This window comes from Neoarius graeffei, chromosome 12 (genome assembly GCF_027579695.1).
Source record: "Neoarius graeffei isolate fNeoGra1 chromosome 12, fNeoGra1.pri, whole genome shotgun sequence".
NCBI classification, from domain to species: domain Eukaryota; kingdom Metazoa; phylum Chordata; class Actinopteri; order Siluriformes; family Ariidae; genus Neoarius; species Neoarius graeffei.
The window spans coordinates 14179452-14204378 of record NC_083580.1 but is presented as its reverse complement, the minus strand read 5'-3'; the positions used below and the strand labels follow the sequence as shown (position 1 = coordinate 14204378).

At 42.3% G+C, this 24927-nt stretch overlaps 1 protein-coding gene across 1 annotated transcript; it reads left to right on the top strand.

The window, feature by feature from the left end:
* Positions 1–119: 119 nt before the first annotated feature.
* On the top strand, positions 120–24178 carry slc31a2 (solute carrier family 31 member 2). The gene is made up of 4 exons (XM_060935558.1): positions 120–455; positions 12461–12533; positions 21079–21343; positions 23289–24178. The coding sequence occupies exons 2-4, from the start codon at positions 12461–12463 to the stop codon at positions 23455–23457; spliced, it is 507 nt and encodes a 168-aa protein (XP_060791541.1). The 5' UTR covers positions 120–455; the 3' UTR covers positions 23458–24178.
* The last annotated feature ends 749 nt before the right edge of the window (positions 24179–24927 follow it).

The following is a 24927-nucleotide window of genomic DNA, read 5'->3' as shown; positions in this document are numbered from 1 at the left end:
CTCTATAGTGCACTACTTAGGGTATAGTAGAAGCTTTTCTTCTAATTACTATATAGTGTACCTATCTAGGGACGAGTGAACAATTTGGTGTTCTCTGCTTAGGGACATTTATTTATATAGCGTGCTTCCCTTGAGCGTGTTAGTAAATTCTGGGACATGCTGCAGATAGTTTTAGATTATACAGTGGTCTGGTGATTTTAATAAAAGTCTGCTGCATGCTGGGTTTAATCAATTAAAGTCTACGAAAGGTTCATGAGTATATGATAAATGTCTGACGTCATGATGTAACGTGACTTGATTTGTTTTTGCTCAGCTGCTGAAGTTTGTGAGAAATAAGCCCAATGAAATGCAGCTGCTCAATAGTTAGAACTAACTTTCTGTCGATCGATCATACAGCAAGCACTGGGATTTAAGCTACATTTTCGACTGCAGGATCCAAAAAAGTCGTTTCAGAGGTATGTCATGTATTTATTTATTTTTGGAAATGAATGCGTTTATTGCTTGGGCTGAATATTTTTGTTTAGGATAGTGAAAACTGGCGTTTTGTCAGTCGTGGGTGGATTTATTGATCTTGGTCGTAACCTCTTTCATTCTGATCACAGCCCTTTTAATTTTGACCGCAACCTCTCTGATCTCGATCATAACCTCACTGAGTTTCGTGACTGAGGTTGTGATCAAAATCAAGGAGACACTGAACTTCATGATGGTCTCTTTAATTTTAAACACAAACTCGCTGACCTTCATAACAGTCTCTTTAATTTTGATCACAGCCTCACTGAGCTTCATGATGGTCTCCTTGATTTTGATCACAACCTCACTGAGCTTCATGACCGTCTACTTGATTTTGATCACAACCTCACTGAGCTTCATAACAGTCTCTTTAATTTTGATCACAGCCTCACTGAGCCTCATGACTGTCTTCTTGATTTTGATCACAACCTCACTGAGCTTCATAAAGGTCTCTTTAATTTTGATCACAGCCTCACTGAGCTTCATGACCGTCTACTTGATTTTGATCACAACCTCACTGAGCTTCATGACTGTCTTCTTGATTTTGATCACAACCTCACTGAGCTTCATGACCGTCCTCTTGATTTTGATCACAACCTCACTGAGCTTCATGACTGTCTTCTTGATTTTGATCACAACCTCACTGAGCTTCATGACTGTCTTCTTGATTTTGATCACAACCTCACTGAGCTTCATAAAGGTCTCTTTAATTTTGATCACAGCCTCACTGAGCTTCATGACTGTCTTCTTGATTTTGATCACAACCTCACTGAGCTTCATGACTGTCTTCTTGATTTTGATCACAACCTCACTGAGCTTCATGACTGTCTTCTTGATTTTGATCACAACCTCACTGAGCTTCATGACCATCTACTTGATTTTGATCACAACCTCACTGAGCTTCATGACCGTCTACTTGATTTTGATCACAACCTCACTGAGCTTCATAAAGGTCTCTTTAATTTTGATCACAGCCTCACTGAGCTTCATGACTGTCTTCTTGATTTTGATCACAACCTCACTGAGCTTCATGACTGTCTTCTTGATTTTGATCACAACCTCACTGAGCTTCATGACTGTCTTCTTGATTTTGATCACAACCTCACTGAGCTTCATGACTGTCTTCTTGATTTTGATCACAACCTCACTGAGCTTCATGACCATCTACTTGATTTTGATCACAACCTCACTGAGCTTCATAAAGGTCTCTTTAATTTTGATCACAGCCTCACTGAGCTTCATGACTGTCTTCTTGATTTTGATCACAACCTCACTGAGCTTCATGACTGTCTTCTTGATTTTGATCACAACCTCACTGAGCTTCATAAAGGTCTCTTTAATTTTGATCACAGCCTCACTGAGCTTCATGACTGTCTTCTTGATTTTGATCACAGCCTCACTGAGCTTCATGACTGTCTTCTTGATTTTGATCACAACCTCACTGAGCTTCATGACCGTCTACTTGATTTTGATCACAACCTCACTGAGCTTCATGACCATCTACTTGATTTTGATCACAGCCTCACTGAGCTTCATAAAGGTCTCTTTAATTTTGATCACAACCTCACTGAGCTTCATGACCATCTACTTGATTTTGATCACAACCTCACTGAGCTTCATGACCGTCTACTTGATTTTGATCACAACCTCACTGAGCTTCATAAAGGTCTCTTTAATTTTGATCACAGCCTCACTGAGCTTCATGACTGTCTTCTTGATTTTGATCACAGCCTCACTGAGCTTCATGACGGTCTCCTTGATTTTGATCACAACCTCACTGAGCTTCATGACTGTCTCCTTGATTTTGATCACAACCTCACTGAGCTTCATGACTGTCTCCTTGATTTTGATCACAACCTCACTGAGCTTCATGACTGTCTTCTTGATTTTGATCACAACCTCACTGAGCTTCATGACTGTCTTCTTGATTTTGATCACAACCTCACTGAGCTTCATGACTGTCTTCTTGATTTTGATCACAACCTCACTGAGCTTCATGACCGTCTTCTTGATTTTGATCACAACCTCACTGAGCTTCATGACTGTCTACTTGATTTTGATCACAACCTCACTGAGCTTCATGATCTCCTTGATTTTGATCACAACCTCACTGAGCCTCATAATGGTCTTTTTAATTCTGATCACAACCTCACTGAGCTTCATGACCGTCTACTTGATTTTGATCACAGCCTCACTGAGCTTCATGACGGTCTCCTTGATTTTGATCACAACCTCACTGAGCTTCATAAAGGTCTCTTTAATTTTGATCACAACCTCACTGAGCTTCATGACCGTCTACTTGATTTTGATCACAGCCTCACTGAGCTTCATGACTGTCTTCTTGATTTTGATCACAACCTCACTGAGCTTCATGACCGTCTTCTTGATTTTGATCACAACCTCACTGAGCTTCATGACCGTCTACTTGATTTTGATCACAACCTCACTGAGCTTCATGATCTTGATTTTGATCACAACCTCACTGAGCCTCATAATGGTCTTTTTAATTCTGATCACAACCTCACTGAGCTTCATGACCGTCTACTTGATTTTGATCACAGCCTCACTGAGCTTCATGACGGTCTCCTTGATTTTGATCACAACCTCACTGAGCTTCATAAAGGTCTCTTTAATTTTGATCACAGCCTCACTGAGCTTCATGACGGTCTCTATGATCTCAAATCAGTTTTTCCTTCATCCCAAAAATGTTCCCAAGCGCAATAATATACATCGAGTGGTATACCAAGTTGCCTCCATTATCAGTATTGTCAAAAAAAGAAGCAATTTACAGGTCAAATAAATTCCAATTACTTGGATTCATTTTATCACACAGTCCCTGTGGATCAGTGGTTCCTAAAGTGGGCTCCATGAAGCTGTCTGTGATTTTTTAAATTTACAAACAGCATTTCCAGAAAAGTTGGGATATTTTCCAAAATGCAATAAAAATCTGAGATTTTTGTTAATTCACGTGAACCTTTATTTAACTGACCAGTACATCCATCCATTATCCGTAACTGCTTATCCTGTACAGAGTCGTGGGCAAGCTGGAGCCTATCTCTAGCTGACTATGGGCGAGAGGCGGCGTACACCCTGGATGAGTCACCAGGTCATCACAGGGCTGACACATAGACAGTCATTCACACCTACGGTCAATTTAAAGCCACCAATTAGTCTAACCTGTATGTCTTTGGACTGTGGGGGGAACCCACACGAACACGGGGAGCGCATGCAAACGCCATGCAGAAAGGCCCCCATCAGCCACTGGGCTTGAACCCAGAACCTTCTTGCTGTGAGGTGACAGTGCTAACCACTACACCACCATGCTACCCTGACAAGTACAAAGAAAAGATTTTCAGTAGTTTTCCTGACCAATTTAATTATATTCTGTAAATACAAATGCAGTTAGAATTTGATGCCTGCAACAACAAAAAAAAGTTTGAAAAACAAGACCTGAAAAGTTTATAGGATATTCAAGTAACACCATTTTGGAAGATTCCCCAATAAGCAGGTTAACTGGTAATATGATTGGGTATTAAAGGAGCAGCACCAAAGGCTCAGTCTTTGTAAGCAAGGATGGGTCATGGCTCACTCATTTGTGCCAAAATTTGTGAGAGAATTATTAGTCAATTCAAAAAGAATTTTTTTCAATGAAAGGTTGTAGAGAATTTAGGGCTTTCAAAATCTACAGTACATAATATTGTGAAAAGGGGCGGCACGGTGGTGGTGTGGTTAGCGCTGTCGCCTCACAGCAAGAAGGTCCGGGTTCGAGCCCCGTGGCCGGCGAGGGCCTTTCTGTGCGGAGTTTGCATGTTCTCCCCATGTCCGCGTGGGTTTCCTCCGGGTGCTCCAGTTTCCCCCACAGTCCAAAGACATGCAGGTTAGGTTAACCGGTGACTCTAAATTGACCGTAGGTGTGAATGTGAGTGTGAATGGTTGTCTGTGTCTATGTATCAGCCCTGTGATGACCTGGTGACTTGTCCAGGGTGTACCCCGCCTTTCGTTCGTAGTCAGCTGGGATAGGCTCCAGCTTGCCTGCGACCCTGTAGAACAGGATAAAGCAGCTAGAGATGAGATAATATTGTGAAAAGATTCCAGGATTTCTGAGACATCTCGGTGTGTAAAGGGCAAGGTCTGAAACCTCTGTTGAATGAGGACTCAAAGGTCACACACACGCAACACTGCCCGAGAAACTGTCATGCTAATGTAATAAAGATAGCCACATGGGTTCGGGAGCACTTCAGAAAACTACTGTTACTTAACGCAGTATGCCGCTGCATCCAGAAATGTAACCTGAAACTGTATTACATAAGGAGGAAGTCATTCATCAATTCTGTGCAGAAACGCTACCAATTTTTCTTGGCCTGAACTCATCTCAGATGAACTGAAAGACCGTGGAAGCATGTGCTGTGGTCAGATGAATCCACAGTTCATCTTTTTTTCTGGAAACCAGATGTTGAGTTCTCAGTGCCAAAGGTGAACACAACCATCCAGTTTATCAGACAAGGGTGTAAAAGCCAGCATCTGGGATGGTATGAGGGGCATGGGTGAGTTGCATGTATTGGGGTTTTAGAGGGACATGTGTTGCCATCAAAGGTGACTTTTCCCAGGAAGTCTATGGCTACAACTTTTGGCTACAACAGCATAGCTTTGTAGACAGAGTGCATGTGCTTGACTGGCCTGCTGCCAGTCCAGATCTGTCTGCTACTGAGAATGTATGGTGCATCATGAAGAGGAGAATCCGACAACTGCGACCACGGACTGTTGAGCAGCTGAAGTCTTGTATCAAGCAAGAATGGACACAAATTCCAAGTGCAACAATTAGCATCCTCAGATCCCATATGATTGATTTTTAAAAAATCCTATTAAAAGGAAAGGTGACTATAATATAATGGTAATAATGCCTGTGCGTCAACTCGGAGTGTGTTACAGGCATCAAATTCTAACTTTGTTTATATTTACAAAATACAATTAAGTTGGTCAGTAAAACTATTGAAACTTTTTTTTTTTTTTTTTTAATTTAAACTTTGTACTTTTGTCAGTTAGATAAAGGTTCACATGAATTAACAAATCAGATTTTTGTTTTTATTGCATTTTGGAAAACATCTCAACTTTTCTGGAAATGGGGTTTGTAGTTAGTGGTGGAAATCACCATCCACAATACCATCCATCCATTTTCTATTCTGCTTATCCATTACCAATCACAGGTGGCCTGGAACCAATCCCAGCTGGGCAAGATTATCAAAGCTATTATATTTATTATTCTCATAGATATCAATTCCCTCGAGTTGAATGGGTTGAATCCAATTTCAGTAACTGAAAATAATGTACCAAATGTGTTCTCTGAGTGGAATGTTCAGGCATAAGTAGAATAACTCAATCTTATTCATGAAAGAAATCTGGACTGAGTGTGTCTGAAGTTATTTCTCAGTTAAACGTCCCTGACCTGAAAACATTCAAGAGCTTGTGCAATAGCTTTACTCAGCTGCACCAGTTAGAAGTTGTGTCTAACGAAGCATGCAAACAGTACACGTTTATCTTCTATAAACAGAAGATAAAAAGCTTCTCAGCAACAGAAAGTCAAAAAATTTGACTACTTTCTTAAGAAGTGTACCTTACCAGCCTATTTGCACAATTTGCACCAAATTACTAGCGTCTTACGTTGGCTGGGATGCGGACCTTGGATGGACCTTTTGAACTATTTGACTTTTACATCAGTGACTTCTCTTGGTTCCCTTTTTATAGAAAATAACTTCGTTTTTACCCTACATTGCTTAAGTTTTGGTGCATTTCCTGTCATCCGTGCATCAATATACTGTGTTCATGTATTTATTTATTTTTTGTCAGCACCTGAAGACACTTAAATATTAAAATCAATTATAAAACAGTGTACATGTAGGCAGCTAGTACCAGGATTCAAAGCCACATGAGAGTTCGACAAGAGCAATCTGAACTTTCTGTTAAAGCTGAATAAGAGCGTTGGTCAAGACGTGTATGGGTTTTTTTTCTCTATCAGAAGTGGTGAGAATGCCACGAAACAGATATATTGCAAAGATTCAAATGTACAGACACCACTGATGTGTTTTTCTAATAAACCTGAGGTCACCTAGACCACATAACAAAGCACATTGTCAACTGAGCCTTTCTTCAATAACCACATCTTATCGTTATTTCAAAATGTTCCGAGACATGCAGTGTAATCTATTTAGACAAACAATGAGCCAATAAAGTTTACCACCAGCCATGGCAGGTGGCACCACCTGGTGGACAATTCTTTTTGGAATATGTCTTTAGAGTCTTCTGGGTGAGTTTCAATGAAGACGTCCCAGCAGTTTATGAACAATAGGGTTTGGTGTGACAAGTCACTGAATTTTCAAATGCCCATAAAATGTCAAGACAGTGATGTCACCTGTCATATTGAACAACTTTTATACATACCAACCTGGGGACCATTACATGCGAGTCTGATCACTCCTGTAGGAGGAGTAGCGATTTTTCATGAAATTGCATGTGACCCCTGTGTAGCCTCATCCATGGTAGGTGGCACCACCTGGTGAACAATTCTTGTTGGTATGTCTTTAGAGTCTTCTGGGTGAGTTTCAGTAAAAATGTCCCAGCAGTTTATGAAGAGTAGTGTTTTAACGTGACGCCACCATCTTGACCACTTTTATGCACACCTACTTGGGGAACATTGTACTGTATGTGAGCTTGATCAATCCTGTAGGAGGAGTAACAATTTTTGTAAACTGTGGACGGAAGACGACGACGGACGGACGACGTGCGATCGCATAAGCTAATCCGACCTGGCCTATGGCCGGATGAGCTAAAAATTGGCCCTTGTGCAACATTAATATTGTGAAGACTCGGGTTAGATTTGAACCAGTTTCAACTACAGCACTGAGGTCTTGTAGAACCAACATGAACAGGTTACATGAGTGATGGGCAAGTTACTTGGCAACTATAACCCATCAAGATTTAATGAGCTAAGCTACCCTTTTAATAACGCAGCTACTGTAGCTACAGTCTACAAAGGAAAAGTAGTTAACGATCCTGAAGCTATTTTGTCAAAAGCCCTGTATGAACCAGATTAGTTTTTAGACCTGTCCAAATCCTGTCATGTCAGTAATTTTTCCCTCCCCCCACAGACTGCTTGTGCATGGTTTGGAATAAATTGCGTGGTCACAAAACCACAACAGACACTTTCACGAAAGGTCAAAATGGTCCGTTGCGTTCAAATGAGGCTTTTGTAGGTTGCAGGATTTTTTTTTTTTCCCCCCCATGACCACCACGTACATTGTGAAAGATTTAAGACCTACACTATGTTCCTAAATCTTATCCCACCAGAAAAGTACTAATGTAAGGAAAATCAACTGCAACAGTTTAGTTGTGCAGCTACTTTTAATGCAAAAAAGAAAAAATGTACATGCTTTGTACAGAGTATTCCAGATTTAAGAAATGTAGTTTTTCTCCTTAAATCATTACCATTTCTTAATTATAAAACCAACATTGCCAGATGTACAATAATTATTGTATTTGTAAAAAGTTATTCATCTCGATAAATGAATAAAACGTGTTTTCTGAAATTACACTTTTACGCCAATTGGTTATGACTTGCGTACGATAATTTCCCTCGTCGTACAATCATTTTAAACCTCTTGTTACGAGACTTTTTAACGTTTCCCGTCTTAACACTGTGTGAAACTACATTCATCAAAAACAGCCAGAGCTCACTCCATTAATCTTGGGTCAAGTCGCTTCAGTAGTTTTGTTACGCTACTAAACGAAAAAAGTAGCTAGTTACTGGAAAAGCGACGTTATTTTAAACACCGCTTAGCTACTAGAAAGGTTTGCATGGAAACCTTTCTTTACATAATTACTGTACCTATAATTTACTGGTAAAACCTGTTGTTAAAACAATGTGGTGAAGCAGCTTTTAGCTATTATGCAGTACAGCTATGGAACCAACTCCCAGAGGACATCAAAATTGCTCCTGCTGTTGGCAGCTTCAAATCTAGATTAAAGACCAAGCTGTTCTCAGATGCTTTCTGCTAACTGATAAATATCATCTTTATATGTTTTAAACTTAGTCTCTGCATGTTTTAAACTTTTATTAGGATGCAGTGCTGCAGCACAGCAACCTATGGGCTCCCCTAGGGGAGCCCATAGGTTGCAGTGCAAAGCACTGCAACTATTGTTCTTCTACGTGTTTCTTCTTATTATTATTTTTATTATTATTATTCCTACGCAAATTTCGATTTCGAATAACTCAATAACCGTACGTCGCACACAAACAATATATCAAAACGTGCGGCTCGATCGGACTCGCTATGCTATTAGTTTTCTCTACAGAATACGATTTTTTCGCAACATAGTCGCGAAAAAATCGCCCCAAAAAACCCCATTCATTTCTATGGAATTAATTGGAAAAAAAAAAGCACTTTTTCAAACATCCGCTGCTCTGGCATGCTTTCACCTAGAGACGTGATTCAAACTCTAAAACGTAGGAAAACTTCTCCTCTGTGGATCTGGCATTCAACTTTTCTGCTAGGTTCTACACTTTCGGATCAGTCCCGGCTCAAACGCCATGTGGGTTCCGGGAGAAAATCCGGCTTTTGAATGGGTGTCTATTGCGTTACACACCAGTGAAGCTCGTTAACTTATGGCCCTTTTCCACTACCCTTTTTCAGCTCACTTCAGCCCGACACGGCTCGCGTTTCGACTACCAAAAACCAGCACGACTCAGCTCGCTTCAGCCCTGCTTAGCCCCTAAAACACGCACCGTTTTGGAGTGGGGCTGAAGCGAGCCAAAGCAAGCCGAGTGAGGCTGGGGGCGTGAGCAGACGCTCCCCTGTGCACTGTATGGTGAGGAGGAGTGTCCTCACACGCCCACACACGCCCCGCGAGCGCGCTGGGATCTGTAAACACCGCAAACCCGGAAGGAGAAGAATTACGAATTACGAGAATTTCTGAAGCCTTATGCGCCTCGCCTCATCTATACGCTCTTGCCAGTATCTGTCCGTGTTGTCGGTGACAACAAGCCACAGCACCAAGACCAGCAACACTAACGACTCCATGTTTATTGTTTACTATCCGGGTCGTGAGACTACCGCTTAAAAGCTCACTGATGTCACTGTTTGCGCTGCTTAATGACATCACCTGACGTCCACCCACTTTCGCTAACTCCACCCAATGTGTCCACCCACTTCCAGCCAGCACGGTTCAGCGCGGTTGTAGTCGAAATGCAACTCCAACAGCCCCGCTCAGCCCAACTCAGCACGGCACGGCTCAGCCCGACTCAGCCGCGTTTGTAGTGGAAAAGCGGCATTAGAGTGTAGACAGCTTGAAAAAAAAAGCTCAAACTTTCTCGCTTAAACTGTTTTTCAGCCACAAATTTCACTCTACAGACATGATTTTCTCAAAAGTAGTAGGAAAACTTGTCCTGATTCACACAATGTGTCTACCTAAACGATAGGATTTACAGTTTTTGAATGAGAAGCCTCAAACTGAAGAGGGCAGCCGAGAGGCTTCATTGACGCCCATTATAAACGGGACAAAGTCACTCATTTTTAAATCGCTCTGGTGTCCTTATTTTTAACACTACAGACAAAAAAATACATCAGTTTATTTAGGAGACCCTTCTAGCGCTCACTGTGAAAGAATTTTGTGAATAGCTGCTTCCGTTGTAGAGTTATTTGTCATTGTTCGAGGCCTGCTCCTTCATAAAAAACAGTAGAAAACTCCAGCCCTTGTGTGTCTTAGCTCATTGACACCCATTATAAAAGTGACAGAAAAGTCTCTCTCTCATTTTTAACACTACAGACAAAAAAATTACATCAGTCTATTCAGGAGACCCTTCTAGCGCTCACTGTGAAAGAATTTTGTGAATTTCTTTTTTTTTTTTTGTGTGTGTGTGTGTGTGTGTGTGTGTGTGTGTGTGTGTGGGAAAAAAAAAAAACCAGCCTCGGTCGGCATGACACTTCACCTTAGCCGCCCACTTTATTAGGACCACTTCTGTTCGTACATACAAACTACAAACACTCTTCTTAGAGTTTATTTTATTTTTAAAAGGGACAGTGCACAAATTAAACATTATCCTTGTGGTAAGGACAGATGTCTGTCCCAGGTTATAGCAGTACATGCTAATTTCCGCCTGTAGTCACTTTTTGTTTATACTCTTGAATAGCTCTTCATGACGGCTGCTGTCTCAAGCACACACATAATCATTGCATTGAAACATCATTGCAGGTCACACATTCACGGCCAGCGAACATGCGTGACCGAATTGCTTCGCGCACTGCATCCTCTCTCAATTTCCCCCGGGGAATTGTCCGGTCTAGTTCTATTTTATTCTGCTGTTTTTTACTTTTACTTCATTTTATTATTTTATTTCTACTATTGTTTAATTCTTATTTTTTTTCTCTCTTCTTCCCCCTTTTATTTTCTATTGTTTACTGTTTTGCTTTTACCTCTGTAAAGCACATTGAACTGCCACTGTGTATGAAATGCGCTATATAAATAAACTTGCCTTGCCTTGCGTAACGTCTTTTGTTTCTGGGAAAGGAAAATGTACAGTACCAGTGAAAAGACATCAAAACTATCAAATAACACATGGAACATGTAGGGAATTATGTGGCTAAAAACATAGATGTTTGATATTTTAGATTCTTTAAAGTCGCCACCCCTTTACCTTGACGCTTTACACACTATTGGCATGATCTTAACCAGCTTCATGAGGTCGTCACCTGGAATGCTTTTCAATTAACAGTTGTGCCTCATCAAAAGTTAATTAGTGCAATTTCTTGCCACCTTAATGCGTTTGAGATCAAGAAATAAAAACAGAAAATGGTCCTATTTCACAACTGTAGTAATCCATATTATGTCAAGAACCGCTTCGCTAAATAAAGAGAAACGACATCCATCATGACTTTCAGATATGAAGTGTCTTTTAATTCCTAAAAATGAAGAACCATACTGTATATACGTGTAAACATTTCTAGTGTTGATATCTTAAGATGTTTGGGGAGAAGATGCTGTATCTGAAATCGCTCCCTACTCACTATATAGGGGACTATATAGTGAGGACGCCATTTTGTAGTGCTGTCCGAAACCTTAGTGAGGATTATTTACACCCTATATAGTGCACTCAAAGCATCCCACAATACATCATGAAAAGTAGTGTACAATGATGGTCACTAACCAAAGCAATATATCCCAGCATGCATTGTGGTCGCACTGAAAGAAATCAAATTAAGTCTCGAATTTGATTTAATAAAGGGCAGTGGCAAAGAAGAAAGGATTCAGCCTTGATTAAAAAAAAAACAAACAAACTGAAAGATGCAGGTACTTTTTGGTTAATGTGGGAAATGCACTCCGTATAATTTGGATTTATCACAAAAACACATGCATGTAGTTTTATTATTTTTGAAAACCCACCAGCCGACTGATCCGGCACGTTTTAATTGTGCGACAGTAATGATGTAAATACCAGTGCGACGAACTAGTGTCCAAAAGCATTTTTTCATTTTACCAATGAGCTCACTGTATAGTCCTCTAAAAAGTAATTCCCTGTATAGGGAGTAGTGAACGAGTGAGCGATTTCAGACACGGTGTTTGTTCCTGAAAAGCCCCACCCCGTACTCCAAATAACCACAGTGCAATTATGCATTATTTCTCTTGACAAGCCTGAACACGTCAATCATGTCAGACTTTGAGAAGTATCATTTAAATGCTAATGCAATTCCCAATGAGCCTGACTGGAATTTTTCAATAGTGTTATTAGTCTTTGGATAATCCTTCAACTGTAAGGAAATTACACTCCAAAAATCAGAATGTTGATCTTAAGAGTCATGCATGTACTGTGCATGCTCTTTCACTGTAACCATGATCTCTCTCTCTCTCTCTCTCTCTCTCTCTCTCTCTCTCTCTCTCTCTCTCTCTCTCTCCCCTTTTTCAGATGCAGATGCACTTTGAAGCATCGAGCACGGTCACGTTGCTCTTTGACTTCTGGAGTGTACATGGACCTGGAGGTACATGTGAAATCAAAACAAACTCCACTGCTTGCCTGTTCATGTTTCTTTAAGGCTAAAGTTTTCATCTTAGAGGCTGTCCACACGGCAACGGATTCAGGCGAATCTGATAAAATCGTTTATCGTTTCGGCCTGGCGTCCACACGGCACCGGCGTTTTGGGTGCCCCAAAACGATATTTTTTTTGAGAACGGGTTCCAGAGTGGAAAAATCTGGCAACGGCGCCGTTGCGAAGTCGTCTGGATGAGTAGAACGGATTTGTTTATGATGACGTCACAACCACATGACTAGAACAAGCAGCGCACTCGCTGTTTTGTATGAACCACTGCATTGCATTCACTTTTGTATACAGCTTTTCTTTTAAATAAACAAGTAACTGAACCATTTCTTGAATTTCTTTTTTTTATTGGATAAGACTGCTTTTCAAAATGCTCTCACACAATATAAAGTTATATAAATTTTATATAAAAATGCTTTTCAAAATGTTTACACACAATAAGAAAATTAAGTTATATAAAACCATGCACACTAATAAAACTAATTTGTACACACAGAAGGCACGATTTCCTCGCGTAGTCGCAGCCTTCTTGTTGTTGTGTGTTTGTTCCTGTGAGTGCTTCACGCCGGGTAGAAGAAGGGGTTTATGCACATGCGTCCTACTTCTTCTATTGTTCTAGTGTCTCCGATGGGACCGTCTTACAGCGCACGTAGAGGTGTGGCATGTGTATTGCATCGTTTTCAGCAAGCGTTGCGTTGCCATATGTACCTGATATTTTACTGATCCGTTGCCTATGTGGACGCGATATTTTATTTTTTTAATAAAATCTCGTTGTCGTGTGGATGTAGCCTTAATTAGCGAGCTTTCTTTTTCACACCAGTACTGAATGAGTTATTAAAAGTGCAAGTGTAAAAGAGCTTACAGTGCTTAACTGAGATTGGATTTCAACATGAAGCCTTAAACGTTCACACAAATTTCAGGTAAACAACAAGGTCTGAGGTCTGAGATGGTGTATCTAACAGTATAAGTATTTAAATAGTATTTTCCATGTTGCATAACCTTCCAGGGGGAGATGTATAAAATTTAAGTTATTCCACAAAATTGAGTCGTACACGAGCTGATGAGGTGCATAGTGCTATAAGCCACGTATGACGAGATTGAGTGGAATAACTGTTTTAATTTTGTCCACATTCACTGGATTTTGTGAAACGGAGCATTTTTGCATTTTGCAAATACAATAAATAAAAACTTGCGATAAAATAGTTTCCGCTTAGAATGTAAACAAAGCGGCAAAATGACAGTAGCAATTTGTGAAAATGCTGCTATAATAATTCCTGAAAAAAAAGACGTTCTTGCCATCAAATATTTTTATTCCATATTTTGTTGCCTTTTTGGGGGGGGGGTTGTTTGAGTAGAGTTTTTATTTCGTTTATTTAGTTGGCTCAGCAAAACGCTCTGCTGTTTTGTTTTTCTCTACTCGCGGTATATGAGCTGATATCCTCGTAGCAGAGTAGCCAATCAGAGTGCACGATTGCTCATATCCAGTGAATGTGGATAGAACAATAATGCATATCCTTAAACACACTTGAGAAGTAGGACATTTTACGAGGCAACTGTTTCAACTCTGAATAAATAGCTTTATATGTCATATTATACAAATACGCAGTTTGAATCTGCTGAATGGAAAGAACTGGTCTGCTACTTTCAAGCAATGGGTGACTACTGGCCGTGTTAATGCTTAACCACATGAATAATAACACAATAACTACCCAGTAATTAAACAAAGGGGAACTTGGACAGTCACGGGGGCATTTGATTGTAATCCTAAACCAGTGTTTGTTGGGACTGGGACTGTTTTGGCCTCTAGAGGCCGCTGTTATTTCCATCTTGTCATGTTTGTTTTGGCCTCTAGAGGCCGCCATTGTGTTTGTCTTTCATTGCCCGTTCCCTTGTCACGGAGTCTTTTTCCTATGCTATGCCTGTTAGTGCTAGTTCCCTCTGTTCCATGTTCCTTGCCTGTGTCTCTGTGGTTTTTGTACTTTGCTTTCTTTTTGGACCTTTTTGAATTTTGTTTTTACTATTTTTGAGATCTTCTGAGCATTTGCATTTTTGCCTTTTCTTATTTTTGGACTTTGAACTTTTGGATATTTTTTATTTTCCCTTTATCTTCTGAGCTTTTGGATTACTTTTGTTTTTTGCCGTGTATTGTACATTTTGTAAAAACTTTTTGATACTTTTCTACTTCCGCCTCACGCCTCTGCACTTGAGTCATCCCCCTGGTGGCCTAGTGGGGGTTGGCTGGATTATCACACCAGCGAACCAGGTTCGAATCCCAGCAAAACCCGAACAGAAAGACTCTGTCATGACCGACTCAGCAGAGGCTTCTTCATCTGTCTACCCGGCCAACCTTCAGGGAATGATGGCTGTGTTAACACGCCTCGGATCCACCATGGACACTCATGGATGGACTCTCGCAAGCCAACGTGAGACCCTTGCTCGCCACAAGGTACTGCTTCAGCAGATTGGGAAAAACCTGGCACAGCTGACTTCTCTGCCCCCATCTCCTCTGCCTGATTCCGCTCCTGCTCCAGTGCCTCCTGCGATGCTGCCTTCTTCACCTCGCGAACCCAGCCTTCCTGCACCACAGAGGTATGACAGCAAGCACAGTGAGTGTCGAGAGTTCCTTACCCAGTGCCAACTCAGCTTTGAGCTTCAGCCTACCACCTACACTACGGATTGCCACAAGATTGCCTTTGTGATAACCTTGTTAGCTGGTAAGGCCTGGGCCACTGCTATCTGGCAGAGACAGGGACCCGAGTGCTCTGATTTCCAGCTGTTTACTGAGGAGATGCTTTGTGTCTTTTGATCAAGCAGACATCAGTGATGCAGCCAGAAAGCTCATGTCCATCCGGCAAGGGGGAAGCGTCGCAGACTATGCCATCTCGTTCCGGACGCTCGCAGCAGTAAGTGGATGGAACGAGACTGCCCTGGTGTCAGCCTTCCACCATGGTCTGTCTGACCCCATCAAAGACAGTCTGGCTTCTATCGGATGCCCTAGTGACCTCGAAACACTGATCTCACATTCTACTCGTCTGGACAACAGGATGAGAGAACGCCGCCAAGTCCTGAGCCTTCCCGGCCTCCCTGCCTCTACCTGGAGCCCGTCTACCTCTTCCAGTGACTGTCCAGAACCCATGCAAGTAATACTGCAAGTTTATCAGGAACTTTAGTTCTGTAGCAGCACCTATGTCGGACCTCACCAAAGGGACAGGTGGATCTTATGTCTGGTCTCCTCAGGCGGAAAAGGAGTTCAAAGACCTCAAGCACCGCTTCTGCATGGCACCCATTCTGGTCCTCCCGGACACCTCCCAACCATTCATCGTGGAGGTGGACGCCTCGGACAGTGGTGTCGGCGCGGTGCTCTCTCAACGTTCGGAAGGAAAGCTGCACCCCTGCGCATACTTCTCCCACCGCCTGAGTCCTGCGCAGTCCCGGTACGATGTGGGGGATCGAGAACTGCTAGCGGTCAAACTGGCCCTTGAGGAATGGAGGCACTGGCTGGAGGGAGCGCAACATCCATTTCTGGTTTGGACGGACCACAAGAACCTGGAGTACCTCCAGCAAGCCAAGAGACTGAACCCATGACAGGCTAGGTGGGCCCTGTTTTTCAGTCGGTTTGACTTCACCCTATCGTACCGCCCCGGCTCCAAGAACACCAAACCTGACGCACTGTCCAGGCTGTTCTCTGCCACTAACAGGGAGAGTGAAGTCAGGCCTATTATCCCTGTGTCCCGGATTGTGGCCCCTGTCCGCTGGGGTATTGAGGAGGCCGTCCGATGAGCCCAACGCCAGGACCCTGGTCCTGGGACGGGGCCACCAGGCCTCTTGTACGTCCCACATCAAGCCCGGGCCAAGGTTCTCCAGTGGGGTCACTCGTCCCCTCTCACTGCCCACCCGGGAGCTCGAAGGACCCTGGACTTTTTGAGAAGGCGCTTCTGGTGGCCTAGCATGGAGAAGGAAGTGAGGTCATTTGTCCTTTCCTGTGAAGTGTGCACCAGAAGCAAGAACCCACAACAGCACCCCCAGGGTCTCCTGCATCCTCTGACCATTCCCCGGCGTCCCTGGTCCCACGTGGCAGTCGACTTCATCACGGGTCTCCCTGAGTCACAAGGTAACACTGTCATATTGGTCATAGTTGACAGATTCTCCAAGGCCTGCCGCTTTTTACCACTGTGCAAGCTCCCTTCTGCTCTTGAAACTGCTAAAGTATTATTCACTCATGTCTTCTGAGTCTTTGGTCTCCCGCAGGACATCGTCTCAGACCGAGGGCCCCAGTTCTCCTCCCGAGTGTGGCATGGGTTCTGCAAGGTCATTGGAGCCACTGCCAGCCTCTCCTCTGGGTTTCATCCACAGTCCAATGGCCAGACGGAGAGGCTCAACCAGGACCTGGAAACCACCCTGCGAGGCCTGGCTATGGATAACCCGACATCGTGGAGCACCTGGCTGCCATGGGCAGAGTACGCCCACAACACCCTGCAGTCATCAGCTACCAAGCTGTCACCATTCCAGTGCCAATTCGGGTTCCAGCCACCTCTGTTCCCGGACCAGGAGGAGGACGCGGGGGTGCCCTCGGTCAACCAATATGTGAGACGGTGTCGCAAGACCTGGAGCAAGGTCAGGAAGACCCTCATCCAGACCTCCAGAACCAACCAGACTCAGGCCAACCACCATAGAAGACCTGCCCATGCTTTCCGCCCTGGGCAGCGGGTTTGGCTGTCCACTAAGGACCTTCCGCTGCGGGTGGAGAACCGCAAGCTTGCTTCTCACTACATTGCGCACCACCTTGAAGGGGCCAGGGTGAACCCTGTCTCCTACCGGCTCCAGTTGCCCCGGACTCTGAGGATCAACCCCACATTCCATGTATCCCTGTTGCGGCCCGTACTGGCGTCCATGTATGCCCCTGCCCCTAGGAACCCCCCACCTCCCCGCATCTTCCAGGGTCAGACTGTGTTCACCGTGCATCGCCTGCTGGACTCCCGCCAGGTCCGCGGCAGGCTTCAATATCTAGTAGATTGGGAGGGCTATGGCCCTGAGGAACGCTGTTGGGTCCCCGCCCGGGACATTCTAGATAAAGGACTATGCCGGGACTTCCATTCGGCCCATCCGGATCGCCCTGGGAACGTCAGGAGACGCTCCTGGGGGGGGGGGGTCCTGTTAAGACTGGGACTGTTTTGGCCTCTAGAGGCCGCTGTTATTTCCATCTTGTCATGTTTGTTTTGGCCTCTAGAGGCCGCCACTGTGTTTGTTTGTCTTTCATTGCCTGTTTCCTGCCCTGCCCTGTTCCTTAATTAGTGTGTGTATAAATACCCCTCTGTTTGTTCCCTTGTCACGGAGTCTTTTTCCTATGCTATGCCTGTTAGTGCTAGTTCCCTCTGTTCCATGTTCCTTGCCTGTGTCTTTGTGGTTTTTGTACTTTGCTTTCTTTTTGGACCTTTTTGAATTTTTGTTTTTACTATTTGAGATCTTCTGAGCGTTTTGCATTTTTGCCTTTTTTCTTATTTTTGGACTTTGAACTTTTGGATATTTTTTATTTTCCCTTTTATCTTTTGAGCTTTTGGATTACTTTTGTTTTTTGCAGTGGATTGTACATTTTGTAAAAACTTTTTGATACTTTTCTACTTCCGCCTCATGCCTCTGCACTTGAGTCATCCTCCTGGTGGCCTAGTGGGGGTTTGCTTGATTATCACACCAGCGAACCAGGTTCGAATCCCAGCAAAACCCTAACAGTGTTGGACAGTGGCTTACTGAATTTTTATGAACGGCACAACGTGTTACCTCCAGACAGCTTTTTTTTTTTTTTTTTTTTTTTTTTTTTTTTTAAATTCAAAAAGGATATCTATAGTATGACTGGTTCATCCTCGACAATACCAGTCAAGTTTGGACACCTACATATTCATAGGGTTTTCTGTGTTTTGACTGTTTTCTACACGGTAGAACAAATACTGAAGACATCAAAACTATGAAATGGCACATATGGAATTATGTGGTCAAAAAAAAAGTGCTTAAATAAAATACATTTCATATTTTAGATTCTTCAAAGTAGCCAGCGTTTGCCTTGACACTTTGTACACTATTGGCATTCTCTTAACCAGCTTCACGAGGTAGTCACCTGGAATGCTTTTCAATTAATCGGTGTACCCTGTCAAAAGTTAATTAGTGCAATTTCTTGCCTTGTTAATGCATTTGAGATCAAATAGTAAATAATAATGCAGTAAATGGCCCTATTCCACACCACAACTGTAGTAATCCGATTATGTCAAGAACCACTCAACTAAGTAAAGAGAAACGACAATCCATCATTACTTTAAGACATGAACTGTCTCTAAATTAATAAAAATAAAGAATTAGGGGTGTCCAAACTTTTGATAAGTACTGTATGTGGGAATTTCTGTATGTACAGTGGGGCAAAAAAGTATTTAGTCAGCCACCATTTGTGCAAGTTCTCCCACTTAAAAAGATGAGAGGCCTGTAATTTTCATCATAGGTACACTTCAACTAAGACAGAATGGGGGGAAGAATCCAGGAAATCACATTGTAGGATTTTTAATGAATTAATTGGTAAATTCCTCAGTAAAATAAGTATTTGGTCACCTACAAACAAGCAAGATTTCTGGCTCTCACAGACCTGTAACAACTACTTTAAGAGGCTCCTCTGTCCTCCACTCATTACCTGTATTAATGGCACCTGTTTGAACTCGTTATCAGTATAAAAGACACCTGTCCACAGGGACTCAAATCCAGCAGTGCCAGACGTGTCCCCCTGCTTAAGCCAGTACATGTCCAGGCCCGTCTAAAGTTTGCTAGAGAGCATTTGGATGATCCAGAAGAGGATTGGGAGAATGTCATATGGTCAGATGAAACCAAAATAGAACTTTTTGGTAAAAACTCAACTTGTCGTGTTTGGAGGAGAAAGAATGCTGAGTTGCATCCAAAGAACACCATATCTACTGTGAAGCATGGAGGTGGAAACATCATGCTTTGGGGCTGTTTTTCTGCAAAGGGACCAGGACGACTGATCCGTGTAAAGGAAAGAATGAATGGGGCCATGTATCGTGAGATTTTGAGTGAAAACCTCCTTCCATCAGCAAGGGCATTGAAGATGAAACGTGGCTGGGTCTTTCAGCATGACAATGATCCCAAACACACCGCCCAGGCAACGAAGGAGTGGCTTCATAAGAAGCAATTCAAGGTCCTGGAGTGGCCTAGCCAGTCTCCAGATCTCAACCCCATAGAAAATCTTCGGAGGGAGTTGAAAGTCCGTGTTGCCCAGCGACAGCCCCAAAGCATCACTGCTCTAGAGGAGATCTGCATGGAGGAATGGGCCAAAATACCAGCAACAGTGTGTGTGAAAACCTTGTGAAGACTTACAGAAAACGTTTGACCTCTGTCATTGCCGACAAAGGGTATATAGCAAAGTATTGAGATGAACTTTTGTTCTTGACCAAATACTTATTTTCCACCATAATTTGCAAATAAATTATTTAAAAATCAGACAATGTGATTTTCTGGATTTTTTTTTTCTCATTTTGTCTCTTAGTTGAGGTATACCTATGATGAAAATTACAGGCCTCTCTCATCTTTTTAAGTGGGAAAACTTGCACAATTGGTGACTGACTAAATACTTTTTTGCCCCACTGTATAAATGCACCAGCATGCCATACTTTGACATTGTTAGCAAGTATGCAAAAGTTTAGACACACCTTCTAATTCTTTTATTTGTATTAAGTCACTTAATGTCTTAAAGTAATCTCATCTCATTATCTCTAGCCGCTTTATCCTGTTCTACAGGGTCGCAGGCAAGCTGGAGCCTATCCCAGCTGACTACGGGCGAAAGGCGGGGTACACCCTGGACAAGTTGCCAGGTCATCACAGGGCTGACACATAGACACAGACAACCATTCATGCCTACGGTCAATTTAGAGTCACCGGTTAACCTAACCTGCATGTCTTTGGACTGTGGGGGAAACCGGAGCACCCGGAGGAAACCCACGGGGAGAACATGCAAACTCCGCACAGAAAGGCCCTCGCCAGCCACGGGGCTTGAACCCAGACCTTCTTGCTGTGAGGCGACAGCGCTAACCACTACACCACCGTGCCGCCCACGAGGCACACTTGTTAATTGAAAAGCATTCCAGGTGACTACCTCATGAAGGTGGTTAAGATAATGCCAATAGTGTGCAAAGCATCAAGGTAAATGCTGGCTACTTTGAAGAATCTAAAATATCAAACATTTTGTTTTCCATACATGTTCCACGTGTTATTTCATAGTTTTGATGTCTTCAGTATTGTTCTACAATGTAGAAAATACTCAAAGTACAGAAAAACCTATGAATGACTAGGTGCGTCCAAACTTTTGACTGGTGTTAGTCATTTAAGTTTCTAGGCAACTTGCCTGGAGGCCTTGCTAATGATTTTCATATATTTTTCCTGCCCTTTCTTTTATACGTCATGCTTTTACAGTCCATGATCTGCTTTTTTCTGTTGACAGGAATGGTTCTTTCAGTTCTGGTGGTACTGATGCTCACAGTATTATACGAGTTCCTCAAGGTGTGGAAGAACATTCTTGTCAAACGGTCTGAAAAACTTCTCGCCCCTTCTGTCTCTGCCACCTCCTCTCCAAATCCGCCCTGCTTTTCTCCAGTGCTGGAACATCCAGAGAGCACCTCCTCGCTAGCTAACAGTCCTTCGCAAGTTTCTCTGGCTCCCACGGAGAATACGACTACGCCTGTTCTCGACACTTCCACTATAAACAGGTGTGCAATACATATTGTATATTGCAGAGGGTGTTTGTTTTGTTTTTCAACCAGCTGTTAGTTATAATGTACTCCACTTACCAACTACTTTTATTCGGAACACCCAAACATCCACCTGCAGTTTTTTGCAGTTCTCTAATCAGTCGATCCCTTGACTGCAGCACAGTGCATAAAATCATGCAGATCCAAATCAAGAGCTTCAGTTAATGTTTACTTCAAACATCAGAACGGGAAAAATTGTGATCTCAAAGTGTGAATTTCACTGTGGCATGGGTGTCGGTTTGAGTCATATGGACTGGTTTGAGTATTTCAGAAACTGCTGATCTCCTGGGGTTTTCACACACAACAGTCTGTAGAGTTTACACAGAATGGTGCGAAAAACAAAAAACACTGAGTGAGCGACAGTTCTGTGGGTGGAAACAAATGCCTTGTTGATAAGAGAGGTCAGAGGAAAATGGCCAGATTGGTTCGAGCTTCCAGGAAGGATATAGTAACTCAGCAACTCTTTACAACCGTGATGAGCAGAAAAGCATCTCAGCATGCAAAAGCAGACAACCACATTGGGTTCCACTCCTGCCAGCCAAGAACAGGAATCTCAGAATCAAGAACAAGCTCCTATTAAAGTGGTCAGTGAGTGTAATTCCATGCATATAAGCTTGATTTGTGGAATATAGGATAATAGGCAAGTTATCATATCATGATGATTTTCATTTGCCTTTTAGTTTGAAGCTCCACTTAAGCCTCTTTTACACTGGACATATTGCATCACGTTAATCAAATTGACCTGTACACCTATGTTCATGCAATTATCAACAGGCCAATAATGTTTCAGCAGTGCAATGCATAAAATCATACAGGTGAAGAGCTTCAGTTAATGTTCACATCAAACGTTAGAACGGGGCGATTCTTGGTGCCAGGTGGGTTGGTTTGAGCATTTCAAAATCTGTTGATCTCCTGGGCTTTTTAACACAAGGCATTCTATAGTGTATACAGAATGGTGCAGGGGGGAAGCCATCCAGTGAGTGGCAGTTCTGTGGGTGGAAACACCTCATTTGATGAGGGATCAGAGGAGAATAGCCAGACTGGTTTGAGCTGGAAGGGCAGGAAGATTTATGGTAACTCAAATAACCACTCTTTGCATCCACGGTGAGCAGAAAAGCATCTCGGAATGCACCATATGTCAGAACTTGAGATGGATGGGTTAAAACAGAAGAACATATCCGGCTCCAAAGGAATCGGAGGCTTCAGTGGGCTCAGGATCACCAAAATTTGAGGATTTGGAAAAAAGGCTGTGAGCCTAAAGTTCTTGACCTTTATCTGAACGATTGTATGCATTGCACAGCTGTCACATAATGTAAAGACGTTCCTGTTAAAGATGAAATCATTTTCAGGGAAGGCCTTCTTTTTTTCAGCAAGACGATGCAAAACCGCTTTCTGCACATATTAAAACTGAATGGCTCCCTAGTAAGAGTCCAGGTGCTAAACTGGCCTGCCTGCAGTCCAGACCTGTCTCTCACTGAAAAGTTGGCGCATTATGAAGCACAAAATCCAACCAAGGAGACTCTGAACTGTTGAAATATCAGGCAAGAACAGGACAACGTTTCTCTTGCAGAACTACAGCAATTGGTCTCCTCAGTTCCCAAACATTTAGTGTTGTTAAAAGTAGAGGTGATGCAATACAGTGGTAAACATGCCCGTTCTAACTTTTTTTTGAAACGTTTGACATCAAATTAAAAATTTTTTCAAAAAAAAAATTCTCAGTTTCAACATTTGATATGTTGTCTCTGTACTATTTTCAATGAAATATAGGGGTTCCATGATTTGGAAATTGTCGCATTCTGTTTTTGTTTACACAGCGTCCCAACTTTTTTGGAAGTGGGGTTGTACAGCGAGGTAATAATTGACACTGTGGTACACTAATGTGGTGCTTGTGTCTTTCTTGCAGCTGGCTTCTTCATGGCGTCAGGACAGGACTGCATGTTGTTCAGGTGGTTCTGGGATACATGCTCATGCTCTGCGTCATGTCCTACAACGTCTGGATTTTCCTCGGAGTGATTGTGGGCTCTTTGTTAGGCTACTTCATTGCTTTCCCTCTCTCAGGTTATGCGATGTAACTGACCTGGGGTAAAGTAGCTGCTACTAATCAGGGATTTAGTTCCTTTTTCTTGTTCTAGGCTGACAAACTATATACAGTATAGTACAAATTACCTAGAAGTGCTGCCAGTGTTTAACCGCAGCACCAGAGCAGGTCAAGTGTTTGTACCTGGTATACAAAAGTATGAGGTTTTTATGGTGCATGAGTTTTCATGGATTTGTCCTGTTTTTGTTTGAGAATGCCACGCTGTTTGAACTGAATCATAATGCATAAACGTTAATTAGTTTTCAGAGTGCAAACACTAGACGTTAGGTTTTAACCCACTGTAATTTAAACGGTGCAGTTTCTCATGACTGCTGTGTCGATTTACCTGATCTCCTGTTTATACACTGCATCTCCAACAAAGGAGGCATGTGATAGTCAGGAATGACTTGACTTTACTTCCCTTTTGAGAGATGTGAACTCCTGTGGTTTCACAGATTTTGTAACTCATGATAGACACAATATTCACGTGTCAGTGACCCGTTTTGTTTTTGTTTTCTGTACAGGAAGTAACAGTAACTGATGATCATGTGGCCTTATATAAAATGCATGAGTGAAAGACGAAAGGAGGGGTTTTTTTTTTCCAAGTAAATTCTAATTTACTACTGCTATTGTTCTCTAACATTTTTGCTGTAACTGAGTTCCCCCCCCTCCACAACACCTTTTTTTTTTATTAAATTAAATTGGTTTGGTGAAAATTGTTTCTATTCAGTTACTGAAAATCAAGTATTAAGGAGCTGTATAGAGTTGCACACTGGCTCAGTCACCTGGAGCTGGGATGTGAGATCTAGAATCATGCCTCGAGGCAGGACAAATTACAGAGCTATTTTCTTTCAGGACCTTTCATTATTTATAATTTCTGTTGTGTGTTGTTGTTTTTTTTTGTTACCTCCAGGAAGTTGGCACCCCATCTGTTGGACGTGAACCAAAGTATTTGGTAATTTCTGCATGCAAAATAAACATTTGTGCTTGAAATAAGCATATGTGCTTCATTATTAAACATTAATAACCTCCACAAATGATGCACAAACAAATTGAAATTTTATTCATGTTAATCATATGGGGTGCCAACATCATACAGCGTATTCAGTTTTGTTTTTTTTAAATAAGTGAGGGTTTTATACGTTTTAGGTATCAGGACATGTTTTTTTCTAATCTTAATGGATATTCTATTCAGTGTGTTTTATTCTATAAAGTTATCATGACCATGGTCTAAAATGTATCCAGTCTTAAATGGACTATGAAAGTATTACAGCAAATTGAAGACATTTATTATAGAAATTAGAATACTTAAGTATGTAGGTTTCTATGACTAAAAATAATTCGTAACACTATTTAATAATAGCAATTTTTCCCTTGAAAGCATATGTGGCAAAATTATTGGCATCCCCAATATTATTCAAACATAGGCTCATCCTTTGGAGGGGGCTTAAATACTGACTAAACA

Coding starts and splice junctions, on each gene's coding strand:
- slc31a2 (XM_060935558.1), top strand. CDS start 12,461: ATGCAGATGCACTTTGAAGCATCGAGCACGGTCACGTTGCTCTTTGAC. Junction 12,534..21,078: donor GAGTGTACATGGACCTGGAG/GTACATGTGAAA, acceptor TTCTGTTGACAG/GAATGGTTCTTTCAGTTCTG. Junction 21,344..23,288: donor GACACTTCCACTATAAACAG/GTGTGCAATACA, acceptor TCTTTCTTGCAG/CTGGCTTCTTCATGGCGTCA.